The 24,837-nt window shown below is 45.4% G+C and overlaps 5 protein-coding genes and 1 long non-coding RNA gene across 7 annotated transcripts; 2 read left to right on the top strand and 4 right to left on the bottom strand.

Annotated features, from left to right (window-relative positions):
- Positions 1-239: 239 nt before the first annotated feature.
- Positions 240-2,697, bottom strand: LOC136355043 (uncharacterized). The gene is made up of 2 exons (XM_066307151.1): positions 1,636-2,697; positions 240-613 (listed from the first exon to the last, which is right to left on the bottom strand). The coding sequence occupies exons 1-2, from the start codon at positions 2,564-2,566 to the stop codon at positions 576-578; spliced, it is 969 nt and encodes a 322-aa protein (XP_066163248.1). The 5' UTR covers positions 2,567-2,697; the 3' UTR covers positions 240-575.
- Positions 2,665-3,750, bottom strand: LOC107276911 (agamous-like MADS-box protein AGL61). The gene has a single exon (XM_026022870.2). The coding sequence runs from the start codon at positions 3,724-3,726 to the stop codon at positions 2,950-2,952; it is 777 nt and encodes a 258-aa protein (XP_025878655.2). The 5' UTR covers positions 3,727-3,750; the 3' UTR covers positions 2,665-2,949.
- Positions 3,751-4,621: 871 nt separating this feature from the next.
- Positions 4,622-5,002, bottom strand: LOC107277712 (uncharacterized). Its single transcript, XM_015769579.3, has one exon. The coding sequence runs from the start codon at positions 5,000-5,002 to the stop codon at positions 4,622-4,624; it is 381 nt and encodes a 126-aa protein (XP_015625065.1).
- A 714-nt stretch (positions 5,003-5,716) lies between these two features.
- Positions 5,717-9,549, bottom strand: LOC4328403 (probable beta-1,3-galactosyltransferase 2). Of its 2 annotated transcripts, none has more exons than XM_015772195.3 (11): positions 9,161-9,549; positions 8,400-8,496; positions 8,172-8,233; positions 7,863-8,074; positions 7,634-7,697; positions 7,455-7,527; positions 7,206-7,326; positions 6,809-6,896; positions 6,582-6,707; positions 6,373-6,482; positions 5,717-6,249 (listed from the first exon to the last, which is right to left on the bottom strand). In XM_015772195.3, exons 1-11 carry the CDS (start codon positions 9,262-9,264, stop codon positions 6,101-6,103), a joined length of 1,206 nt encoding a protein of 401 aa, XP_015627681.1. In that variant the 5' UTR covers positions 9,265-9,549; the 3' UTR covers positions 5,717-6,100. The 2 variants fall into 2 exon arrangements, with proteins under 2 accessions (XP_015627681.1, XP_015627683.1); XM_015772197.3 differs by having other exon boundaries at positions 8,172-8,230.
- A 4,320-nt stretch (positions 9,550-13,869) lies between these two features.
- LOC9271951 (uncharacterized) lies at positions 13,870-21,536 on the top strand. Its single transcript, XM_015770776.3, has 20 exons — positions 13,870-14,076; positions 16,381-16,512; positions 16,589-16,651; positions 16,783-16,854; positions 16,956-17,018; positions 17,114-17,740; positions 17,838-18,011; positions 18,121-18,436; positions 18,539-18,618; positions 18,721-18,769; positions 18,865-18,936; positions 19,032-19,237; positions 19,345-19,482; positions 19,753-20,006; positions 20,116-20,287; positions 20,405-20,476; positions 20,582-20,713; positions 20,830-20,930; positions 21,026-21,215; positions 21,315-21,536. Exons 2-18 carry the CDS (start codon positions 16,381-16,383, stop codon positions 20,851-20,853), a joined length of 2,646 nt encoding a protein of 881 aa, XP_015626262.1. The 5' UTR covers positions 13,870-14,076; the 3' UTR covers positions 20,854-20,930; positions 21,026-21,215; positions 21,315-21,536.
- Positions 21,537-22,323: 787 nt separating this feature from the next.
- LOC136355408 (uncharacterized) lies at positions 22,324-23,595 on the top strand. Its single transcript, XR_010739659.1, has 2 exons — positions 22,324-22,390; positions 23,482-23,595. It is a non-coding gene; the product is annotated as an uncharacterized lncRNA (long non-coding RNA).
- Positions 23,596-24,837: the final 1,242 nt, after the last annotated feature.

Genomic DNA, 24,837 nt, shown 5'->3' with positions numbered 1-24,837 from the left:
AACGGAGAGTGCGCTCGGCTTTACCATTTTGGGGAGAGGTGTGGGGGCAGGACATGCGCATGGTGACGCCGTTAGTGAGGAAGAAGGTACGGGCGGCGGAGTTGTCGAACTCACGGCCATTGTCACATTGAATGCTGCGAATCGGTGTGGAAAACTGAGTCCTGACATAGGCAAAAAAATGAGAAAGTGTGGTAAAAGTGTCGGATTTCAAACGTAGAGGAAACGTCCAAACATAGTGAGAGCAATCATCAAGAATGACTAGGTAATATTTAAAACCCGACACACTGGGAACAGGAGAGGTCCACAGATCACAATGGATTAACTCAAAGTTTCCCTTAGCCCTAGAAAACAATGTAGTAAAGGGTAAACGAATGTGACGACCAAGCTGACAAGCATGACATATGGTGGAGGAGCCGCCTTTGGGTGAAGGAATGACCGAGGAGTGGGCCAAGCGAGCAAGAGCCTCGTGACCGAGGTGTCCAAGCCGACGATGCCAAAGTGTGGTGGTGCTGGCGGCAAAGGAGCTGGCCATGGTGTTGAAGAAGTTCGCCGGAAAGGAGTAAAGGTCACCGAAACTATTGCACCTGGCGACCACGGTCCTGGTAGAAAGATCCTTCACAGTGAAACCAAACTTGTCAAACTCGATGGAAAGATTGTTGTCAGTGACAAACCGATGAACAGAAATGAGATTCTTTATAATGCCAGGAGAAACAAGATCATTATTAAGAAGAAATATTCGGTTGGCATAAAAAAAAGAGGCATCGCCGGTTGCAGTGATGGGCAGGAGGGAACCGTTTCCAACAATAATGTGTGAGGGGGTAGAGTGAGTTGGGTAGGTGGGAGAGGATAGGATATCGGTGTCCGAAGTCATATGTGAAGTAGCACCGGTGTCCATGTACCGGTCAGTGGAGGCGGGCGTCGTGAGGGTTCCTGTTTGGAACAAACCAGCAAGGGTTTGCTGGTCCCAAGCAGGCGTCGGGCCGGTAGCGCCGTACCAGGCCGAAGGCTGGGCCGACTGCTGTGGCGAAGGCGTCGGAAGAAGGCCGGCCTGGTTGTAGAAGCTGGCTGGCTGGGCGCTGGAGGCCTGTTGCGGGAGGCCGGCAGAAGGCCCAGCGAGTGCCGCTCCTGCGAACTGAGGTCGTGGGCCGAGGATGCCAGGGGAGCGCAGAAGTGGGCCACCGGGCCACATCTGGATGGTGCCGGCCCATGGGTGCTGAGGTGTGGGCCAGCCTTGAGGAGCATGTGGCTGGCTTGGTCCCTGGGCTTGCACGATCTGGAGGCCGCCTTGAGACGCTTGTGAACCACCGCCGCCGCCGCTAGAGTTGTTGGAGTTGCCGCCGGAGTTGTTGCGAGGGCGTCGGTTTCGATTGTTGCCGCCGCCGCCGCCTTTATTTCCGCCGCCGCCTTGGCTGGTCTGGTTTGGGTTGTCGAAACCCGTGGCATGCGCCGGGTTCATGCCGCCGGTGCCGCGGTTGCCGCCGGTGGCGGCGATCAGGGCGGTAGATGGAGCAGAGGATCCCTTGTTACCTTTGTTGATCTCGGCGAGGATGAGCTGGCTGCGGGCCTCGACGAACGACGGAAACGGTCGCTACAAGGGAATAATTGTTTGCAAGTGTTCATACTTAGGGTTGAGACCTTGAAGCATGGCGAGGACGAGTTGCCGGTCGGTGACGGGGTCGCCGAGCTCGCCGCGGGTGTCAGCCATGGCCTTGAGGCGACGACAGTAGTCGTTGGCGCTGAGGTCACCTTGCACGAAGTTGTGGAATTCCGTCGAGACGTGCATGGCGCGTTGTTCTCGGTGACCGAGGAACATCTGCTCAAGGCAGAGCCACACATGGCGTGCAGTGGCGACGGGCTGCAGCACGGTCTCCAGGAGATCGGCAGCTATGGTGCCATAAATCCATGCCAGCACCACGCAGTCCATCCGTGCCCGTGTCGCTTGGTCGGGGAAGGCGACGTCGGAGAGAACGTGATCGGAGAGGGCATATTGGCCGAGCGTGACGAGGAAGAGGCCGCGCCACTTAGAGTAGTTCGCCGCGCCGAGGTCGAGGACGACTGGAACAAGAGCCTTAACGTTGAGGACCGACACAGCTTGAGCGTGGAGTGCATCAACGGTGTCGTCGACGAGCGGCGCGCCACCGGACGCGGCGCCGGCGGGTTGCTCGTCATGCTGGTGAGGAGGCGGAACACCGAGCGCTGCGAAGAGACTTGACAGGTCGGGTTCGGGGCGGTCGACGGGCGCGCCAGCGGAAGAGGGCGCGTCGGGTTGAGGAACACCGAGGGCGGCGCGAAGCGCCGATGCGTCGACAGTCACCGTGGTCGGGGAAGACGGGCTCGACGCTGTGTTTGCCGTGGCAGACGACGAGACGACGAGGGCAGAGATGGCGTCCTGGACGGCCTTGACAGCAGCAGCAGAAGTGGCGTCAGCAAGGGCCTCGGCGGCGGCACGATCATCCGCAGAGACTGTGTCATCGGCAGGACGGAGCGTCTTTCGGATGGCAGACGTAGCGGCGTTGGTTACGGAGGTAATCGCCGCGGAGAGAGCGGCGTTGTCGTGAGACGACATGAGGGCCGGCGTAAGGGTGAGCCGGCGGCGGCAGGAGAAAGGTTTAGGGTGGAGCGGAAGCGATTAGATCGGAGGTATCTGATACCATGAAAGCGAGATTAGCTCAACGCGATGATTTCATTAATCACGGAACATGTATACATATAGACCTCATCCATACCTTAACCACTCAACCGACTTATAACAACAGAATCGGGAGGATTAGGAGGAGAGATCGGATAAAACAGAAAGAGATAAACACCGCAAGCGATAATATCGCTAACAGCTTTGTTTCCACCCCCACATAATTACACACACTGGCCGCTTTAATTGTAATTTAAACAGCTTACTAATTAACATTAGATAGATTAATTATCAATCAAAACCTAATGAAATTTCACTGGTTAAAAGAAGTCGCATGCTGCCGCGTTGTGAAATTCTTCCGTTTCATAGGCGGCGCCATGGCCGTGGTCAAGGTTGTAGCCGTAGCCGGCGGCGAGGTCAGTGTACCCAAATCCATGGCTGAACTGCGGGGGGAGAGGCGGCGGCATTATCATCGGCGGGAAGGACAACGGCGGCGCATGGACAGCGTTGCCGCCGATCAACTTCGTCGTGGTGTCGTGGCTCCCGGGGCTGTGAGAGACTAACGGGCCGGCGTCGAGGTAGTCGATGAGGTTGGCGGCGGCGGCGGCGGCGCCCGTGTAGTGTGTCATCGCCTCCTCGACGATGATGTCGTGGACGCGCTCCGACGCCTCGGCCTGGACCCTCTGGAGCGCGGCGAGCATGGACACGAGGTCGGCGAGCCCCGCGCGGCGCACGTCGGCGTCGTTCCAGACGCCCGCCACGCGCGCCGCCTCGTCGAGCGCGTCCCGCCTGCGCGCCGCCGCGCCGAGCGCGTCCTTCAGGCGCTCCTCCACGCGGTTGAACTCGCGCACGACCGCCTCCTCCTCCTCCGCCGCCGCCGCCGCGGCGTCGGCGGGGGAGCGGCCGAGGAGGAAGCGGTCGGCGACGGCGGAGACGGAGGGGTGGCCGAAGCAGTGCGGCCTCCCGGCGGGGGAGAAGAAGACGACGGCGACGCGCGCGCCGCAGAGCACGGACAGCTCGCTGGCCTTCTTGAAGACTCCCTCGCGGCGCTTGGAGAAGCACACCTGCCGCGCCTCCTTGTTCTCGATCAGCTTCATCTCGATCCTCTGCCGCCCCCGCGTCCGCTTCCACCTCCTCCCCTCGCCGCCGCCGACGTCCATCTCCGCCGCCGCCTTCGCCATCGCCGCCGACGAGCCCGTACGTGTCATGTGCAACGTGTAGGATTTATATAGACGAGAACGCATACATACAAGGAAAGAGGAGGGAACAGTATCAGAAAAAGGGATATTAACGTTGTGAATTTTGTACTGATTGATTGATGATGCATGAGTACGATTTGTGAGTTTTGTGATCTGTCAATCAGAGGAGCAAGGATGATGATGATCAGTCAAAGTAGGTCAGATTGTCACGGCCGGTTTCCATGTAAAAGGGCACAAGAAATCAAACTTCTGTTCCAACGGTATCTTGCCTACTAGTTCCCAGGATTAGCATCGGATGTAACAAAATGAAATGTGAATGTGATGCTACATTGTCCAAAAGTTCAGAGATAACATTTCGTCGTGATGGTCGATATGGAGGATTTGTGAGCTCTTTGTACATTTCAAATGCGCACCTGGTTGATCTCAATTATACCATCTGCATGACCACTTGATTACTTATCTTATTATGGTGGAGGAAGGCATGCACAAATTTATTTATTTTTTATGAACCTTCCCGACAAAAATGCCGAATTGGAGGGAGATGGAAGATGAACTGGTCAGCACTCAGCACTATGAATACCCAAGCAATTCACAGATCTAATCGCGCCAGGTGTAATCATTATGAGAATTGTCATTTGGATTGGGATAATTCACAATCTGCAATTCAGCCGAGAACACAATAAAGATCGAAATCTTGTTATTTTTCCTACTCGAAATCCTGATTACTAGTATCAACCAAAACCAAGAACACGCGAACCATCTACACAAATCGCAGTACACGCCCAAATCCTTATTAGCTGACAAGATCCGCCGGCGGCGGCGGCGCCGCCGCGAACGCGGCGAAGAACGCATCCGCGGCCGGCGGCGGCAGGAACACGACGCTCCTGGCCGCGCACATCCTCCTCCTGAGCGGGTACCTCCCCGCGCCGCCGAGCCCCCTCGCCGGCACGACGAAGTGCGGCGCGCCGCCCTGCTGCTGCTCGGCCACCACCTGCGGCGGCGTCGGCGCCGGAGGGAGGGACGTCGGCAGGAGGCGCGTCGCCGCCGCGGCCGACCGGAGCCAGCGGGCGACGATCCTCGAGTCCCTGAGCCGCGCGAGCGCCCCCGGGCGGAGGAACCGGTGCATCCGCTCCTCCTCTCGCGGCGCGGCGCGGTGGAGGCGGCGTCGCTCCATCGCCGGAGATAGCTGGGAGGGAGCGAGGAAGGGATCCGGCGGCGGCGGCGGCGGAGATAATTATAGGGGAAGGAGGCGGGGGGAAGCGAGTAGTGGAGGGAAAACTATGGCGGGAACGAAATGGGAGGGAAACTGGAAAAAGAGGGAGATGAAACCACGACGCGCGCACAGCAAATTGGTACACGAATGATAACACTATGTCACTGACAAGTGGGCCCACTCACGTGTCTATCGGTTTATCGTCGAGAGAATTTTAAAGTCACAAGAGTGTATGGAAATGGAATGCCAGTGTTTGATGGTTTGCAGTTTGGTAAAAATTCAGCGCGAATTCATAATGTTTTAACCCATGTTTGAATTCCGATGATGGCAGAGAGACTGAGGGCTTGTTTACTTTGTTGCTCAAATCAACCATACCAAATTTTGACACATTGTGGCATTATCAAAATTTGATAGCGTTGTCTTTGTTTTATTTGTTGCGTTTGTCAATATTTGGTAGAGTTTTAAGAGATAGTTCGTAGAACTGCCAAATTTTGGAATTTGGTAAGATAGTAATGGTTAAAGTGTGTTTAATTTGGTCTAACCAAAATTTAATAATGTCAAAATTTTGTGAGGTTGAAAATGGCACCAAACCAAACATGCCCTGAATTGTTACTCTCAGCAGTATGACAAGAAAAAAAGAGTGATCTTAGTATACTACTATACTAGTCATCGAAATGAAGCATCATCAGGTAAGTTTTATTTTGGTCATACATCATGGCAGCCATATACAGTATACAGTACAGGAGATCGATACAAAATGACCACCTCAAAAAACTCAAAAACATTTTACCTCTTCTCCAAAGAATGCAATATCAGCTGGTATACCCACCTCCTTCACCGCCACCGGCAGACAGACGCTACGTAAAATTGTGGTCCGCTTCGTCGGTGTTCATCCAGACCCAGTTACAGAAACGAATCATCACAGCTAAAAACTACACAAGAATTACATACAAACAGACCGTGGCCAATGTACAGCACACCTACTATAAGCAGGAGGAAGTTCCTGCTTGTGCTTCCGGTTTTTTCCTTTTTTTTGTTTGACCGGTTGTTTCGGTCACGCTAGAAGGTTGCGTTCCAAAGCGCCTTCTCCCCTTCGGCGCACTTATTGTGCACCTCCCAGATCCTCCCCTCCGAGTTGCATATGCCGCTGCATCTCCAGTCGAATGACGCGGCGCAGGTGTTCCCCGCCTGAGCTTTCCACTCGCAATCTGTGATCGACGACACGAAAATGTGACTCGGTTCAAATGTTTACGTTGTTCGTCCGGTTGGTATTGCTAGGTATGAAGAGAAGCTTCAGATAATAAATGCAAGATAGGAGGTAGGGAGCTTACCAGGCGGAGTACCACAACAAAGTCTCCGGTCGTCGATATGCTCGACATCTAATCCAATAAACCAACTTCCTAATGAAACATCCTCATTTATATACTTGTGGAGGACATGTCTAGCAATTGGATTAGAGGAATCAGCATTAGTTTGTGCAACAATGAGAACAAGGCGTGCATGTGCACACAGGTAAATATGAAAACAGGTGTTATCTCACCTGTTTATAGATATGTAGGTTGCTAGATCTTTTGAAATAGCATACAATTGACCAGTAGCATGCCGAAAATATTTGTTTCCTGGTTCGCCAAATTTCCAATGCTCAGGTTCATAGTATCTCACACCCCTGGAGACAAGGGTTAACAAAACTTAGCAAATTTTGAGGGCATGAGAAAAGGAAAGGAGACATTGTCAGAAAGAACAGTTAAAACCATGTGATGCACTTACTTCTCAGTTAGGACAGGTCCAGATTTCATGCATCCAATATATACTCTGGGCTTCAATGCATGATTAGATAAAATCTGTCCAAGTGTTGCTGCAAAAGCAAAACACCAATGTCATAAAGAATCAATTGTCTATAGCAGTGATGCCCTTTCTACATGCAATGAATCAAATATGCATTGATGAGACTAGCTGCGTGTTATCTTGCGAAATATTTGAAACCCTGGTTAATGTTTCTACACATACAAAATGGACACTTAAGATGACCATCAATGAGTCAAAGAGAAGCTTCAAATACAGACATGATGGCGGCACACAGATATGATCACTTTCCTCTCATCTTAAGATCGATAAAATGTTCAAAAAAGAACAATAGAAGGGCATAAAAGATATGGAGATTTACCTATGTTTACATGCACGTCATCATCAACCTTCACATAAAAGTCTGCATCCCACAATGAAACAGCCGTAGCAAAGTATGTCTTGGTTTTGCCAGATAGTGCAAGGTATCCTTCAACATGATCCTGAATAAAGTTAGACCACAATAAATAAGGGGGCGAAATAGCATTCCCAGTGATTCTAGGAGAAACAGTCACTTGATAAATACGATCCATGAAAAACCAATAAGCAATTAAGCAAGTGCTTGTCTTACAATTCTCATGAAGTCACCATGTTTTCTGTCCTCTGCTTCAATTGCTCTATCAACAATTCCACCTGATATAGCACTGGAAGACATGGAATGAGTGAGTTGTTTTGTCAATAACAGAAACCAAAATCAAAATAAGGAACCATGACTACTGAGTACTGAAAAATGCAACACGTTCTTTGTACCTGTGGCCAATGACGAAACGAATGATGATCCCCTTCTCTTCTTCAAGCTTCTTCCTTTTTTCACCTGTTTTTTGTCTGTTAGTTTATCGAGTCATGCCAATAAAACTATAGAAGTACTGTTCCTTTTCTTTTCAGCAGGGGAACAAAAGTACTGTCCTTCACTTTTTTGCGATGGAATAAACAGATTTTTCTTAATGAAACACATATTCCAGATTTTAATGTCAACAACCTTGAGGCATCCAGGTGTAACGTATGGAATCTCTTCTCTTCCGACTGCTAAATGCAGTATTGATGCCGATCACCATAAGGTACTTCCGCCTCCCGATTGACTCGGAAAGTTTGAACTCTTCTGCAACTGGGGAACCATTGAGCAAGGACTCTTGTAGAGATCTTGCAGCTGAGAGTTCTGTCTCTAAGCTTGCTATTGTCTTATCTAGTGTTCTACATTCAAAGCATCCAAAAATACCGATCAGAACTAAAAAAAAAAAATCAACAAGCAAACAAAAATATTCTCAAGAAAGACAAGGCCTGTACGTACTGTACACCATGATGAGTATCTTGAACCCGCAATATATCTTTGTAATCGGGATGTTGGACCTGCTAACAAACACATGATAATCAGCTAAAGATATTGACAATTACTCTATACACTGCATTACAATAGAAAGAAAGTATCATCTTCTATAAAACTAACTTCATGTAATGAACTGGACTAATAAAGTGTTGAATAAAATTAGAGAAATTAAAATGGGAAGAAAAGCATTACCTTTTTAGGACCACACTCCGCGGCAACTAGCGTGTTGCCTTCGTCTCCATTTCCGTTTGGTCGAGCAATCTCGTTTGCCTCAGGCAGTGTCCACATTCTGAAACAATTGATGGGGAATAGGTAAGAAACATTTGGTAAACGAAATACCTCGGGGGAGGTCTTTCGGCCCAGCTTTTTAACCTACCATCATTGTAATAATAACATCATAATGGGCGAAAAGACTAGCTGAATTTGCGAAAATGGAACTAGACATCCACAAAATGTGGTCATGCTTCTGCAGAAGGAAGTGACTGAAGAGTGGAGTGCTAAAGCTAAAATGTTGGGTGAGGATACACCAGTTAGCAGAAACTCGTCTAGGAAGCAAATTATGTGCATATTTCAAATGGGATCATTTGCACAGCTTGTGAAGCCAATAATCTAATGCGGTAAGTAATAAATTCGAGGTTCAGAGAGCGTTGACACTCCAATTCGATGTAATCGAGGTAAACCAAATCACCAAACAACCCCCGTGAAAGCAAGAACACGAACACTCCTACCAATTTACAGTATTCCGCTGCAAAAATCAAGAACACGAATTCATGGCCACACAGTAATCCAGACCCCCCAATCACCCCAGATGCAGAGGCGCGTCAAATGGCACAGATCTTTGAGCTCGGCGCAGCTCAAATCAACGACCCAGCACTAGCGAAGCTGAGCTCAAATCCTCGAAAATTGAAGAGAGCAAGAATCGGAGAGCAGGGGGGATTCTCTTGATTGATTACCTGTTGGTGAAGAGCAGGCCGAGGCAGAAGCTCCCGAGGCAGAGCAGCACGGCCCATCTCCTCGACACCCCTCCATCCCCTCCTCCTCCTTTCCTCCAGCTCATCGCCGCCGCCGCTATCTTGCTCTTCTTCCTCCTTTCTCTCCTCTTCCTCCGCCTCAGAATCTCATGCGCCTGACAGGAGAGCAACCCATGGACGGATCACGAGTCGTTCGTTCTTGACTTGTTTTGGTGTCCTCGATGGGTGAGCCTTTCTTGCAGCTCAGCTCTCTCTCTCTCTCTCTCTCTCTACCTTCTCACCACTTGAGCAGCAAGCAGCTCAGCTCACACCACCATGAGACCCATGTGGGGGCGTCGGTCGTGGTCTCGTGGAGGAGACGCAGAAGCAGCGAGGAGCAGCAACTAGTATACTATGATAGATTAATATGATGGAGAAGGACTGAAGTTTTAGATCCAAACTTTGGATATACTCCTCCCACCAAAACACGCCATTTCTCCTGCACAGCCGCAGTAATTAACTCAACTGCAAGTCTGCAAGAAGCAAGAAGCGGGCAGTGATAATAACTGGCCGACCGTCAAGATCTTCGGAGGAGGAGGAGAAGAAGACGAGGCAGGTGAAGCGAACGCATCGGCTTCGGCTTCTCCGTCGCTTACCTAGATGGATGTATCTGAAGTTCTCAACCGTGTTTGGTTTTTGAGTGTATTCTTGTTTTTTAATTTGTCTGTTTTTGTATTCTTGTTTTTAATTTGTCTGGCTCGGCTTCACAGTTGCGCGCGCGAAACGAACGAACGCACATGGGGGTCGGAGGCTGCGGCTGCGTGAGAAGAAGGTGGAGTGAGGTGATGGGTAAAAAGGGAAGGGGCAACCGACTGACGTGGTGGTGTGTGTGTGTGCTGGTGAGACGTCGCTTTCGGTGGGTGGTCCACGACCACGAACTCACGTTGCTGCTGCTGTCCGCGCCGTGCACCCGTCGGTCGGTAGCAGTGCGGTGCGCCGTGGCAGGGAGGGCGCCGGGGGGTTTTCTTGTCCTAGATCGTCCGTAATAAAATACCGTTGTCTCTATTTTTGTTCAGTACTACTCCGTAAGCGAAATTGATGAGCATGAACACCGGACGTCTCAAAAGATCGTAGAGGAATACTCCCTCCGATAAAAACAATATATTTATCCTTTAAGATTTCGGCCATCGATGATTTCTCGAATGCTTAGTTTACAGCCAAATCAAATGATATAAATAGATTTGTCTCGAAAAGTATTATCACATTGGCTAAATATATTTTTGAGGGGAGTAATATGAAAGATAAAATTACTCGTTTGCCACTAGTTGATTGGTGTTTATTCATTTGCTACTTATTACTCAATATGCTGTAAGGAAATGTAAGGATATGGACACTTGCGTACCGTTAGTGTCTAAGGAGAAGATGTCACCTATGATTTTTTATGACATGGAGGAAAAAGAAAGAGGGAAAAAATATTAGTAAGTTGTTGATTACCAATTTAGCTTTTAGCATACAGTTTAGGAAAAAGTACACGCAAGGTCCCTCAACTTGTTAGCCAGATACAAAATCGTCCCTCAACCGCAAAACCGGACATCCGGCGTCCCCCAACTTACAAAACCGGTCACAATAGGTCCCTCGACGGTTTTGACCCCGGTTTTATCCCACGTGGCGGCTGACTCAGCGTGGGACCCACGTGGGCCCCACATGTCAGGCTGCCACATCAGCCTCCTCCTCCTCTCTCTCTCTCTCTCTTCCCATCTTCTCTCCCTTCCTCATCTCTCTCTCTCTCTCCCTTCTCTGACTCAACCGGCGGGAGGAGGAGGGCGTCGGCAGCCGGCGACGGGTGACGCGACGGCGGTGATGGCGGCGACGGGCGACGCGGCAGTGGTGGGGGGAGGAGCTACGGGTGGGCGGGCGGCAGGGAGAGGCGGCGCGCAGGCGGCGGGGAGGGGCAGCGCGCGGACGGGCGACGAGGAGGGGCGGCGCGCAGGCGGCGAGGAGCAGCGCGCGGATGGCGGGGGGAGGAGCGGCGCGCGGTCTCCCCCGCCGGCCGCCGGCCACAAGGCCCACGAGGCAGAGGAACGGCGGCGACGATACGGCGGCGGGCGACACGGCATCGGCCTCGTCGGAGGCGAGCGCGGCGGCCCCACCCTCCTCGATCGCGCGTGCGGCCGCGGCGAGGGAGGAGTTGCGCGCGTCCTCCTCCTCCTCGAACATGTCGCCATCGTCGTCGTCGTCGTTCGCCACCGCCCCGTCCCGCTCCGTGCCGCCGGCTTCGCGCGCCACTGCCTCGCCGGCCTTCTCCAACGGCGGCGCTCCCCTTCCTGTCCCGGTCTCCCTCGCCGCCCTCGATTCGCTCCCCTCCCCTTCCCCCGCTGACTGCCGTTCCCATTCACACCCCCGCCGCCGCCGCCGCCGCCGCCCACCTCACCGTCTCCACGCCCGACTTCGACGGCACGGCGGGGGCCCTCTTCGTGTGCCCCGGCGGCCGCACGCGCCGCACGGTCGAGGAGGGTAGGGCCGCCGCGCTTGCCTCCGACGAGGCCGATGCCGTGTCGCCCGCCGCCGAATCATCGCCGTCGTTCCTCTGCCTCGTGGGCCTTGTGGCCGGCAGCCGGCGGGGGAACCCGCGCGCCGCTCCTCCCCCCGCCGTCTGCGCGCTACTCCTCGCCGCCTGCGCGCTGCCCCTCCCTGCCGCCCATCCGCGCGCTGCCCCTCCCCGCCGCCTGCGCGTCGCCTCTCCCCGCCGCCCACCCGCCCGTAGCTCCTCCCCCACCATTGCCGCATCACCCGTCGCCACCATCACCGCCGTCGCGTCACCCGTCGCCGGCCGCCGACGCCCTCCTCTTCCCGCCGGTTGAGTCAGAGAAGGGAGAGAGAGAGATGAGGAAGGGAGAGAAGAGGGGAAGAGAGAGAGAGAGGAGGAGGAGGCTGATGTGGCAGCCTGACATGTGGGGCCCACGTGGGTCCCACGCTGAGCCAGCTGCCACGTGGGACAAAATCGGGGTCAAAACCACCGAGGGACCTATTGTGACTGGTTTTGTAAGTTGGGGGACGCCGGATGTCCGGTTTTGCGGTTGAGGGACGATTCTGTATCTAGCTAACAAGTTGAGGGACCTTGCGTGTACTCTTTCCTACAGTTTAATAGGCATGAGATGGATGGAAGTACTAGGTGGGCTGGAAGTGAGAACCGCTTGGGACGACCCATCAGCCTGTGGTCCATGAGTCAATGGACCTTGTGTAAGCGGGCTAAGGAGCGGGTCCCACATATTGCCAGGGACACATGTTAGAAAAGGAAATTGATTGAATGGGCATATTGGGGGTATTTGGATGAATATCTGAGCTTTGAATTTGATGTTCCAATCCATAGAAACTCCAAGAATCCGAGTGATAAGCTTTTGACTGAGATTGATAATAATTTTTTGAGCAATTTTGCAATCCCTGTGAAGGTACCATGAGGTACAAAATTTTAGTGTAAAATTTGGTACCTCGTAGTACTTAAGTACCAGGAGATATCAAATTTACAATATAAAAAGTGGTACCTCATGGTACCTCCTAAATGATCGTAAAATTGCTTTAATTTTTTACATAGTTCGAATTCTGATAGGTTTTAGGATACGGTGGGATGAGAGGGAAAACACAGTATTTCCAATGAAGTTTTGGATTCGCTTTTGTTTTCTTTTGTATAATTTGGATTTGGAATAAATCTCAAGGTCCCTAAAAACCAGACTAGTATTGGATATGATGTTTTCTAGTATAACAAATCCGAATAGAAGTATGATCAAATTCGTTGTAATAGGAAATATGCCATCCAATACTACATTAGTTTACGTGGGACGGGCCCACAAGTTCCATTCTCAACTCGGAGTTTCTGATTCTCACAGAAATTGCCAACTCAAGGATGAACCAAGAATGTCATAAGCACACATCCCTAAATCTCTCAGACCCAAACCCATCAATTTTCACGAGATCCGAGAAGGTAAAGTGGGAGAGCTCGAGGATGCTATATGGTGAAGTGCTTCAACTTAAGGGAAGCATAAGCAGAAGCTCGAGGGAGAGATGGGTCGCCGCGGCCTCCATTCCCTCCAAGGTCCGGCTCATTTGAGCCTCTTAGCGAGCTTGAGTTTGGTGACGTCGTGGTCGAGCTGCTACAGCAATAACTGTGTGCGACAACCAGGCAGACTCGATGCTGTATACCGGTTCTAAATTTCATTCCAATCAAATGATCCATAGCGGACAATACATCTCGTTAACAACAAGGTGTTAACCTGAGCGATACTCGACAGGATTCTTTCTAGTTGACGGATTCCGTAGCTTTTTAGATGGCTTGATCCAGTATAAACCGTTGTCTCCTATTTTCATGACGCAATCTCGTGTATACACTAGTTTCAACGTCCCCTGTACCCTTCAAATACAATCTGCGAGTACAACCCATTGGCAGTTATATAGCTACTTCTTATCCAATTTTACAGTTGAGATTTGAGAATGCAATAAAAACTCTATACTAGCTATATGCAGATTTATTGTATTAGGATACGGTTTTGCTACTTATCTGTCGACAGTTTTCAGCGCTAAAAACTGTTGATTTGTTGGCTGTTCGATCCGGCTCCAAGATTCGTGCTGGGATATTTCGTTATTGGATCCAAATCCACTTTGTCTGCCCGTTTGGCGCTGTTCCTAATTTTCAAACAGTATAATGCCGCGTTAGTTCTGTTCTTTTCCAGAAATTTCCCGTTGGGGAGGAGACCCAAGCGGAGGCTGAGGCGGAGACCCCGCTCTCGACGATTTTCTCGCCGCCGGCGGAGAACCTGCTCTCGGCGCCGGTGGTTTTTCTTGCTTGTGTGCTTCTCTTCATCCACTCGTGTCCATCGTGCCCGTAGCTGATCTGCTTTTACCTTGCTCTCTTCTAAAATTTCCAGGTGATTTTTTCGCTCTCGATTTGGTTTCATTTTTGGGGCATTTTAGATGTTGTGTTTAGATCCCGCATGGTGTTTGCCATATAAATTGTTTTAGGTTTGGTTGTTGTTCTTCTCCTAGATTTATAGGGGGTTTGATTCGTTGATTTCATCCCGCATGTATAGTCGTGGATCTGGGGATGGAGGCGCTAATGCTTTCTCTTCATGGCGAACCGTGATATATGTGTGCTCTTTCTTAGTTATGTTCACTAGATCTGATGGTCTATTGTATCGTGCTAATTTGATTTATTGCAGATCTGCACAGTACATATTTGCATAGTTTGCAGACATCCCATTTGGATTGATCCCTAGTATGTATGTTCTGCGTTGCATCTGAAGCATTTGTTCAGAAAAGTTTCAGATATGCATTTGGGTTGATCCCCCCTAGTATGTTATGTGACTTATGTGTTTCAAGCATTTTTCGTTTGAGTGATGCATGGACAGATCTAGCAGTATGTTCTTGATCGTTTGGTTAATTGGAATGGTGGGATTCTAGTCCAAGAGATCTGGTTGCAGGTTTTGCAACATTTCAGTGCTCGATGTTTTCCTGTTCATGAATTTGTATCGGGTGCAACCGTGCAAGTTTGGGGTTGCAATTTGCTTGGATTATGGTGTGATTTGAATAGAGAAGGGAAAACATTAGTGCAACTTTATCTGAATGCTGCATTCGTTGCAACTTTTTCTAGTATACTGCCTGTTGTTTGGTTGATTAATTGCCCAACTCCCTGTTTGTGTCTGAATTCTTCTACATTTGAAGCATTTCATTTCAGAGATGTATGTCCCAGTATGTTCTAAGTTGTTTAGTTAAATTAAACCCAATTCCCTGCATGTGTTCTGCACTTCTGCTCATGCTTTCTTCCGAATTATTCAGATGGTATCCTGCTGTGTTGTTTGCTTTACAAAATTTCTATACATGTTCTGGATTCTTCTGTTTCTATACATGTTCTGAATTCTTCTGTGCTGATTCAAATGAGTTAGCAGCAAGCCAATACTTGGCTCCTGTTGCTTTGAGAAATTATGGCTGTTGATTCACCTACTGCTTTTCTTCTGTTTTGTGTTTCTGTTCCCTGTTAATTGCTGCACAATCGTAAATCCTTTTGAGTTGGCGTTGTTTCTTAACTTGGGAACAGGGGATTGCACAGCTACACAATTGTTAACCTGTTTGAATTGGCCTATTTTTGAATTTGGGGACAGGGGATCACACGACTGCACAATCGTAAATCTATTTGAATTTTTGAATTTTGGGAACAGGGTACTGCACAGTTTCAGTCGACATGTACATTTAAAATCTCAGACTATGGCAAACTTAAGATAATTAGGCATGAACTCAGTCTAATGCGTGTCAGCAGTAGCAAAACCAAGGTCACTTCGGTGCAGAATACATGTTTATATTTCAGAAATGTAGATATAGTTTCAGGTTGTCAAAATATTTTGTAGATATGCACAGTTGCTTATATTTCTGATATGTTTGTTCAGATTTGTTTGGTGGCATGCAGTTCCATTTTTTTTACTTTTGCTTTTTTAGGTTTCGGTTTGTTTTGAATCATAGGTGCAGTATTTTTAAGTGCAGCGGTGTATTTGGGAGATTTAGCTTAAATGGGGTTTTTTGATGGATTTGAAAAAAAATGCTTTGCACAATGTGCTGTGTTTTCTGTTTTTGATATATACTTAGATAAATGCCTCTATTCGGTGGATCTGAAATGTGTGGGACTTAAGGTTAAGGTTTTTGATGGTCAGTTCTAAATTATGAGAAGCATATTATTTTGTTTTCAACATACGAGATATTAATCTACTGCATGTGTGTTCTTAATCCCCTTCATAGGTAGGCCAACAGTCACTATTAATTATCATCTACACAGAGCGTTATTTTTTTGGTTGCACTATGCAAAATAAGTTCAATTATATTCCAGTTACATATAACTTACAACCTAGTTACAAACTAATTACAGTCCAGTTACAACCTAGTTACAGTGTGCCAATTTACAGTTTTGTGCTTTAGAATCATGTATTTTTTCTATTGTTAGATTTGAATTGAATTTTTTATTTTCCCTTATGCACATGTACATGTATACAGGTAGGACACAAAGAATTATTATATTTTGTAATAGTGCTTGACGATTTATTTTTACTTCTGTACATACTTTGTACTCTGTACTTTTTAATGTTAGCAGATAGCATGATGCATTTTTAGTATTTTTTTTGTATGCCTTATCTGCTGCTAAGTTATTTTTCCCCTTACATACTTTTTGCATGTCATATTTTTTTTAGATGCCACTTATTTGCAAACGAAAGATGCCACGTAGAACAATTGACATCTCATCTGAGGAATCTGAGGGTAACTCTATAAATTCTGAAAGTGACACATGCACAGGGTCAGATGAAGATTATCACATTGATGAGGTCAGTAATGTTAGTGCACTGTTTTTTTTGAAACTATGGTAAATGCATTATATTATGTTTGTATTTTTGTTTGCAGGTTTTGGAAGCACTCAATATATCTGGATTTGACAATATGCTTCATGAGCTTTACAGTAAGAAGGTATATGGTACTGTTATTCCTTTATTTGTTCTTTTTCAATCTCCTAGGGAATATATTATTATAAAAAATAAATGATTCTATTTTCTTTTATAACATGTTGTATAATACATGTATGTATGTCTTTCTTCCAGGGTATAAAAAAGAAGGGAGCGCACAATGAAACTAAATTGGATAAAATGTTGTATGCACTTTTCAAGAAGGATGTATGATCCTCTTGTTCTCTAAAATTTTTTCCCTATATTTTTTCATTATTGTTGTAAGAATTCTCTAATTTGATTTTAAATCACTTTTCACTTGTTTGTAGGTCATTCAAAAGATGAAAAAGGAATTAGTGAGTACTTCTAAGAATGTTCGACACAAGCCTAAGGTAGAGAAAACAATTTTGTATGTCATCTTTTGTCTTGGAGTCTAGTTCTTTTTGTATGTTGTTATTTAATTGTGGTACTATTTTTTTATTTGTAGATCCATAAAGGAAAAGCCGCCTCGAAGACTGACACATCATTCATAAGATTTTCTGCTAAATATTTTGCAGAAGTTGTGTCTAAACTTCCCGAGGAGAAGAAAATTGTGATTAAGAATTTTGGTTTTCATTCTTTGCTTTTGTTTGACTCAAGCTTTATTCCAAAAAAAATTGCGACTTGGATTGTGAAAAAAGTGGATTTAAAGACTTCTGAGATTGTGTTGGGTGACAAGGTGATCCCGGTCAACAAAGAAGCTGTCCATGCTATTCTTGATCTTCCAATTGGTGGTTCAGAATTTGGGAAAAACTATGAACATGGAAGACAATTCATTTTATCCAAATTTGGAAAAACTGTCATGCCTTCAGTGAATTTTTTTGGAGACCAGTTGATTAATAATGAAGATATGACCGACGACAGCATCATTATATCATTTCTGATTGTTGCCTTAGCTACTTTTCTCTGTCCTAACTCTTCCACATGTCCATCCATAAAGTATCTAGATATTTTTGAGGATGTCGATATGTTGCATTCTTTTGATTGGTCAAGTTTCGTCTATGACTGGCTGATGAGCTATGTTAAGAAATTTCAGAAGACCAATAGCTTTGGTGGTTGCTTATATATCTGGGCAGTAAGTTATTATATTGTTTCCCTTTTTTTACTACATGGATTCAAATTTTATTGATGTGCTTGCTGCTTATGCATTCATTTCTTCATATTTTTTATAGATTTTGTATCTTGATCATCGTGACTTTGGTTCAAAAAATGTGCCGAAAGATGTTCCTCGTATAGCTGTTTGGAAGCAGGATATGGTGAAGATTTACTCTGATTTAGATGAAATTGATGATGAGAATTATGGACCGAGGCCTCTTAAAGATTTCTCTGATACATGTTACTATAAGGTATTTTTTTTCTTACATGTTACTATAGCTGTTTGGTTTTTTTTTCTTTATTTTTTATGTCCTTTTGTGTTGTATCATCAAATTTTGTTCTTATTTTTTTCTACTGTAGCCTGTACATGTGCAAAATTCAGAATCATTTCGCAACAAGTTGGATACAGCTATAGGAGACAATTTGCCTGCAAATTTGAAGGACAGCATATCTGATTTGATGGATTCTCATTTTTCAGCAAATCATGCCGCAAAGAACAATTCTTGCGAAGATGTCTTGATTAGTGCTTTACAGATTTTGATTGATGCTAGTGCTAGCCATTTTGTTCGTGCTGCGTACAATAATGCTTCTGCTGAAAATAGAACTAATACACCTACTGAAAATGCTATTCCAAAATCTTGTGGGAAAGATTACCCATCTTCTGATAGGAATGCTGGTAAGTAGGTTGTTTTTTTTTTTTGCAAATTAATCATTCTAGTTTACATTTTTTTTATTTCTTTCATTTTCAAATCACCACATTCATATATCCATTTTACAGATATTGATATTGATGCCAATCTTGATCAAGGACACGGGGAACACTTGACTAATGATTTAGCAGACAATAATGTTATTGATGTAAGCATTCCGTTCTTTTTGTTAGTATTTCATTTTTACTAATCTTTTGGAGCTATTTTTTTTACTGTTATGCTTTCAATAATTAACATTCTTTTTGTGCAGGCTCCAAATATCGTTCATAGCGATGGCAGTTTAAATTGTTGTTGTGAAGGTAAATGAATAGCTTATTATCTTTTCGATTTGTTACATTTATCTAATGTCTTCCATTTTTCTTTATGATGATTTTTAATCTGTATTTATAACCAGGCCAAGCTTTCTGTACTCCTGGTACTGTGTGTCCTCCAAATTCTAAAAGTTGTGGCAGTGAATCAATTAAAGGTACTGCACCCTTTTCCTTTTTGCTAATGTATATTTTTTGCCATTTCTTTGTATTCATGTCTTGATTTCCTAATTTAATTTTTCTACATGTGCAGAACCACCTGCTCTTCTTACAAAAATTGCGATGGAGTTTAAGTCCAGGTTAGCTGAATTTAACAACCGTGACAACAGAGGTCACATTTATGATGAGGATAAACTTGCATTTGACATTTTCCATGAATACAATATTGGCGAGAATGTTTGCACACCAGATACTTTGAAATCACATACACATGGCAAAGAAAATGAAGCACCTGCAAATGTGAGTCTTTTTTCTTTTTCCAATTTGTTTCCTGATATTTTTTTTGTTTTGATTTATATTTGTGATTTCATATTTTGTATTATAATTCGTGTTATTTATTATTGAAGCCTGCCACTTTTGCTGGTCCTGATTATATGACTCCACCACTTGGTACAAGAACCAGATTGAACAATAACACTTATAGAAGACATGCTAATCTGAACCCCTCTCAAATTGGCATGAAGAGAACATTCCAAGATTTAACTGTGAGTGAACTATATCCATTAGATATACATTCTGCTTTGTTTTTATATTTTTTAGAGCATCTCTTTTTTTAAAAGATGGTGTGTTTTCATATATTTTCAATAAGTTCCATAGTTGCTTCACCACCACTGTATTCTTATCAGCGCCATTAAATAGTACCTATCAATGTTTAGTTATTTACTAAACTTTCACAACATTATCTTTCTCTTTTTGCTCTAGTATTTTAGCTGCTTTCATAGTCACTTAACTTGTTTGCGTTATTTTTTTCCCAGAACTCACCAAATGACATTTGCAATACAACTAAGCAGCTGACAAACTCATCTCATGCGTCGATTCCTTGTATTAACAATTCTGGACTTAGCTCTTCTGGTGGTAAAGTGCCTCTGTATGGGCCAAGGAGGATTATACATCCTGCCAAGCACAGAAGTGACCCATTTGTTTGTCCAAGGCGTCGTTTTGTTGTATCAGACAATGCACACAGATATTACAATGCTATTTGTAGCTTGTCAGATAGTGAATATCAAGAGTAATTTAATTCTTTTTTTTTGTTTTTCTCAATTCGTGTGTTCTTTTTTATTATATTTTTTTGTTGTATTACTTTCTCTCAATGAAGCTTTTTATATCTTTTTCTGCAGCGAGGATGCTGTTAACATTGATAATGTTCGCATCTCATTTTGCAACTTCGGCAATTCTTTGAAAAAGGGAGGAGATGTTAATGGATTTGTGATCTCTGCATTTTGCCAGTCCTTGTTTCACAAAAACCATCCATCCAAATCCAAGAAGAACTACTTTTTTCCTTCCATTGGTGTAAGTTATCCTTTCCTTTTTCCACCTCATTTTTTTCTATATCCCCCTGTATGTTTCCCTATATATATTGAAATTGAATTCTTTTTTATTTTTATTGTGCCTTCTATATATTTCTAGGACATGCTAATATCACATCTTAACTCTAAAGAGCTAGCAAAAATTGAGAAATCCTTCCAAGGAGCAGCAATGGTAAGAATATTGCACAAATGCGATTTGGTAATTATCTAGTTTGATTTTTTTTCTTTGTATGCCCCTTATGTACAAACACATGCTAAACACTATTTTGGCTTACAGCTTTTCTTTCCCATTTGTTACCTGGAGCATTGGTTCCTTTTTGTGGTGGATATAAAAGACAGGATGCTTGTATTTCTTGATTCTTTGCATGAAAAGGATGATCCATATTTTGATCCAATCATGGATTTGATGGTATGGTGTCATACATTTATTGTTATATCAATCAAGTAGTTTCAAAGATTTTAGAATATATTTTTGTTTCTTTTATGTGTAGCTATATATTGTTCTCTAAATATTGTTTCTTTCAGATAAGCAATCTACAAAATGCTTGAGATGAAGCTGAAGAAAGTGCTATGGATTTCAACAGTTTTGAGATATTTTTCCCACCTGTTCCTCGCGAAGAAAACAAGTTAGTTCATTTGCACTGTTATTTTTTTTCTATTGAGAACATTATTCTTTTAGTTATCTATCTGAACTTTTTTTAAAATGTTGTTTTCTCTGTAGTGCTGATTCTGGTATATTTGTGATGAAATCCATCGAACTCTGGTCTCCAAGATCTCTATTGTGTAATGAGTTTGACAAAAGTGACATCGACATAATCCGCATTCAGCTTGCTAATAAGATTTTCTTCAACGAAAAAAACAAAATGCTACAAACTGAGACTGAACATTTGGTTCAGAGTTGGGCCAGTAAAGTAAGCTCTTATTGCTTTTTTTTTCTTTTCCTAAGTATTCTTTGTGCATCGTAGAGTTATTTTTGTACTAATTTTCTACCGTTTATAAATTTATTGTAGGGAAATTTGTCATGTGCTGGCAAACGTGATCAAGTTTGAAGATTCTGGATTTTTGCTCTGTAGAATTGAAATGTATAGGTTACAATGTTCTTAGGAGGCTTCCAGTATTGCCACATAATATTTTCCATGTTTAGAAAATAGCAACCATATTGAAATGGTTCATGCCAAGTACAATGATGTCAAACTCAGTACTAAATATATAGAACATCCACTGTTACATGATGTCTTGTTCTTCTCTCTCAACAAGATATATGCTTTTTTTGCCCTAACTATTACATGAGAACATTCTAGTTACATATTTTTCTTGCCCTGTTTTTACCTATTATTTCTTTGGTGTTGTTTTCCTGTCCTTTCTTCCGCCTCTTTGGTTTTGGTTGCATCTCACAAGCAGTCCCACCTTGCGCAACATTACTTGTTCTCTTTGTCTTCAACTGATTCTCATTACTTTGGCCACCTGCAACAGATTTATATTTATTTTATCAGCTGTATTGCTGGAAATCGACAATTTTGTGGAAAAGTTAAGATCAATGTTTTATTCTTCCCCTTACTCTTGCCTTTGTATTTTTTGCATTCTTTATCCATAATCTTTTCCACCAATCTTTTCTGCCTTATTGATTTCCTGCCTTTTGTATTAGCTTGCTCTGGGTCTTCAATTTCCTCTTCATCATTCAGATTCCCATGTTGTTGCCCCTCAACAACAGCGTTGTTTGTTGCATTACTTTGGACCTGGCATGTGTGATTTCCATGGGCTTCTAGAATCATGCTGTCCACTATGCTATCCAACTTCTCCACTTCTCCAACCAGGTAACTATATATCTCTGGTCTCTTACAACCCTTTGATGCTAATTCTGACATTTTTTGCGAGAGCACGTTGTACATTAGCATAGCATTAGGTCCATTACTTGATTCTCCTCTGAATAGACCTGTTATGTTGTTGTCTTTCTTCCTCCACCTTTCTATGATGTATTTGTTCGGAATTTTGCTAACATTTAGGTCCAACATTACTTTCAGGATATGGGAGCAAAGGATTCCATCCTTCGAGAACTTTGCACACACACAGGAGTACTCATCATTTTGTAAGTCTGTGAGAACTACATAATTCCTTGCTCTCCATTCCTTCTTTTTTGATTTAGAGCCAAGAATACCAAGTATGCTTTGCCATGTTCAAGCACTGTCACCTGAAGCCTTGTTGATTTCTTTAATTCAAGCTGGAACTTTTTGAAAATGCTTAAATTGTACATCTCCGAAGCTTGCTCTTCTATGTAGTATCCTGACCATAGATTTTTGGGTTGTTTTGTGTTTGAGTTATAGGCATTCCAATACAGTGTATCAAATATAGTGTCATTTATTCTGTCATATTCCTTTAGGAAGCTTGTAACACTATGCCTTGGCCCAACTCCTCTTTTAAACCTTGCATTAGTCCCTTCACTTAGCGTTGTGCTTTGAATAAATGGGAAAAAGTCATTCTTGCAATAGACAGGGATGCAGCTTTGTCTTGTATCCCAAATTGATTGCAAGTATTTCACATTGTGCAGCTCATATTTATCAATCATTTGTGTCACAAGGTTTCAAACTCATGCTCTGTCAAACAATTGTTAACAATGTCTTCAAATTCATTGTATAGATCTTTCTTTGTACTGTCAGTGAATGTGTTACCTGTTCTCTCTCTGCAATTTTCTTGATATGAAATAGGCAGTTCCTATGCTTGGTTTTCTTGAACACTTGCCCTATTGCAGATCTCATTGCACTGTCTTGGTCTGTTATTATGCTAATAGGATCTTTGCCTCTCATAGCTGTCCTGAATGTCTCAAAAACCCACTTAAATGTCTCAGTTGTCTCATCTCCTAGGAATGCACACCCAAAAAGACATGTGTTTCCATGGTCTGTCATCCCAACAAATGGAGCAAACGGCAAGTCATATTTGTTTGTCTTATAAGTTGTATCAAAGCTGACACAATCACCATATTGACCATACAACACTGTCGATCTGCCATCTGTCCAGAACATATTTCTGACTTTGTTGTTCTCATCTAGCATGAGCTTGTAATAGAAACCTGGGTCTTGTGCTTCTTTTTTCTTCAGATACTACAACACTTGACTCATATCCTTGCTTCTTGTTTCAAAGTTAATCGATGCACCAACATTGCTAACATCCTCCTTCGTGTAGGGCAATGATGGCAACCCTCCACGGAGAAATGACAGGATCACAATCATACTCCTCGTTGGTATGTTGCATTCCTTTAGCGTCCTAATTGATGGAATAAGCCTTGTGGTCTTTGGTCCTTGTGGTCCTTCTCTTGCTTTTAGGTTGTTTTTCCCCTTTTAGGACAGCATCCTTTCAGTTTTGCTTTTAGCATCTTTCGGTTTTGCTTTTAGCTTCCCTAGGACAGTATCTAGCATCTCCTTTATGCTTTATTTAGTTTGGATGCTCTCTAGGACAGCATCACGTTCAAATTTTAGACTAGTGTGGGCAGCAATTAGCTAGCAGCCATCCAGCCAGCTATGGCTATATATATATATGTATCCAACCTCCCTCGGGAAGGTATGGCTTTGTGTTTTGTGAATGAAGAAAACCAGAAAATTGCCCCATCTCTAGTGCCATCCTCTTCTCAATGAGAGTAACCATTGAAATTCTAACATCTAGTATCAGAGCCACACTTTCCTGTAGGCAAAACATCTCGTGTTCCACCCCTTACCAAGCTCGGTTGAGCTCTCAGCCAGCAGCAGCAGCAGCACCCGCTGCTCCTCCTTCCCCTTTCCCTTCCCCTTCTCCACGCAGCAGCCCCCCGGAGGCACGCCATGTCCGACGTTCGGTCTCGGCGTTCGGTCGCCTTGAGCACTCGGCGTCAGTAGGACGTCGAGCTCACCGCAGCAGAAGAGCGCAGGTGAGCAACGGCTCAGACCGCTGCAGCAGCAGCGAGGGTGGCCAGACTGGCAGCAGCGGAGTTGGCAGCTGCCAGCGCGGAGGTGGAAGCAGAGGCGGCGGAGGATGCGGCACGTGCGGCGGAGGCAGAGGTTGAGTCCTTGCGCAGCAGCATCAACGGCTCCATCGCCGGTGACATCACCGCCGACAGGGAGTTTGAGGAGCTGGCAAGAGGAAGGGCGCGGGAGCGGGGCTGAGCGGTGGGCAGCAGCCCACCCCCACGGCGGCGGCGGTGACCCAAGGGACCGCACGGCCGCTGACGGGAACCCAGACGGGCGCAGGCGTGCCAGCGCCAGCCCTGAGCGCGCGCGCGGCCGTGGCGCTCCCGGTGGAGGTGGCTGGTTCGACGGAGAGCGCGGCCCTCGCAGGCAGCGCGGCTCTCCCTCCCCTGACCGGCGCCATGGCCACCACGGCGTTCAGACGGTGGTCAGGGACTTTGGTCCCGGCGGAGGGTGGCCTACCCTCACCAAAACCAACTACATCGAGTGGGCCGCGGTGATGAGGGTGAGGCTCCAGGTGTGACACATGTGGGAGGCAGTCTGGTACGGCGACGTCGACTACGACAAAGATCGACGGGCGCTGGATGCCCTCATCACTGCA

This window comes from Oryza sativa, chromosome 2 (genome assembly GCF_034140825.1).
Source record: "Oryza sativa Japonica Group chromosome 2, ASM3414082v1".
NCBI classification, from domain to species: Eukaryota; Viridiplantae; Streptophyta; class Magnoliopsida; order Poales; family Poaceae; genus Oryza; species Oryza sativa.
Note: the sequence above shows the minus strand (reverse complement) of the source record. Positions and strands in the feature narration are given on the sequence as shown.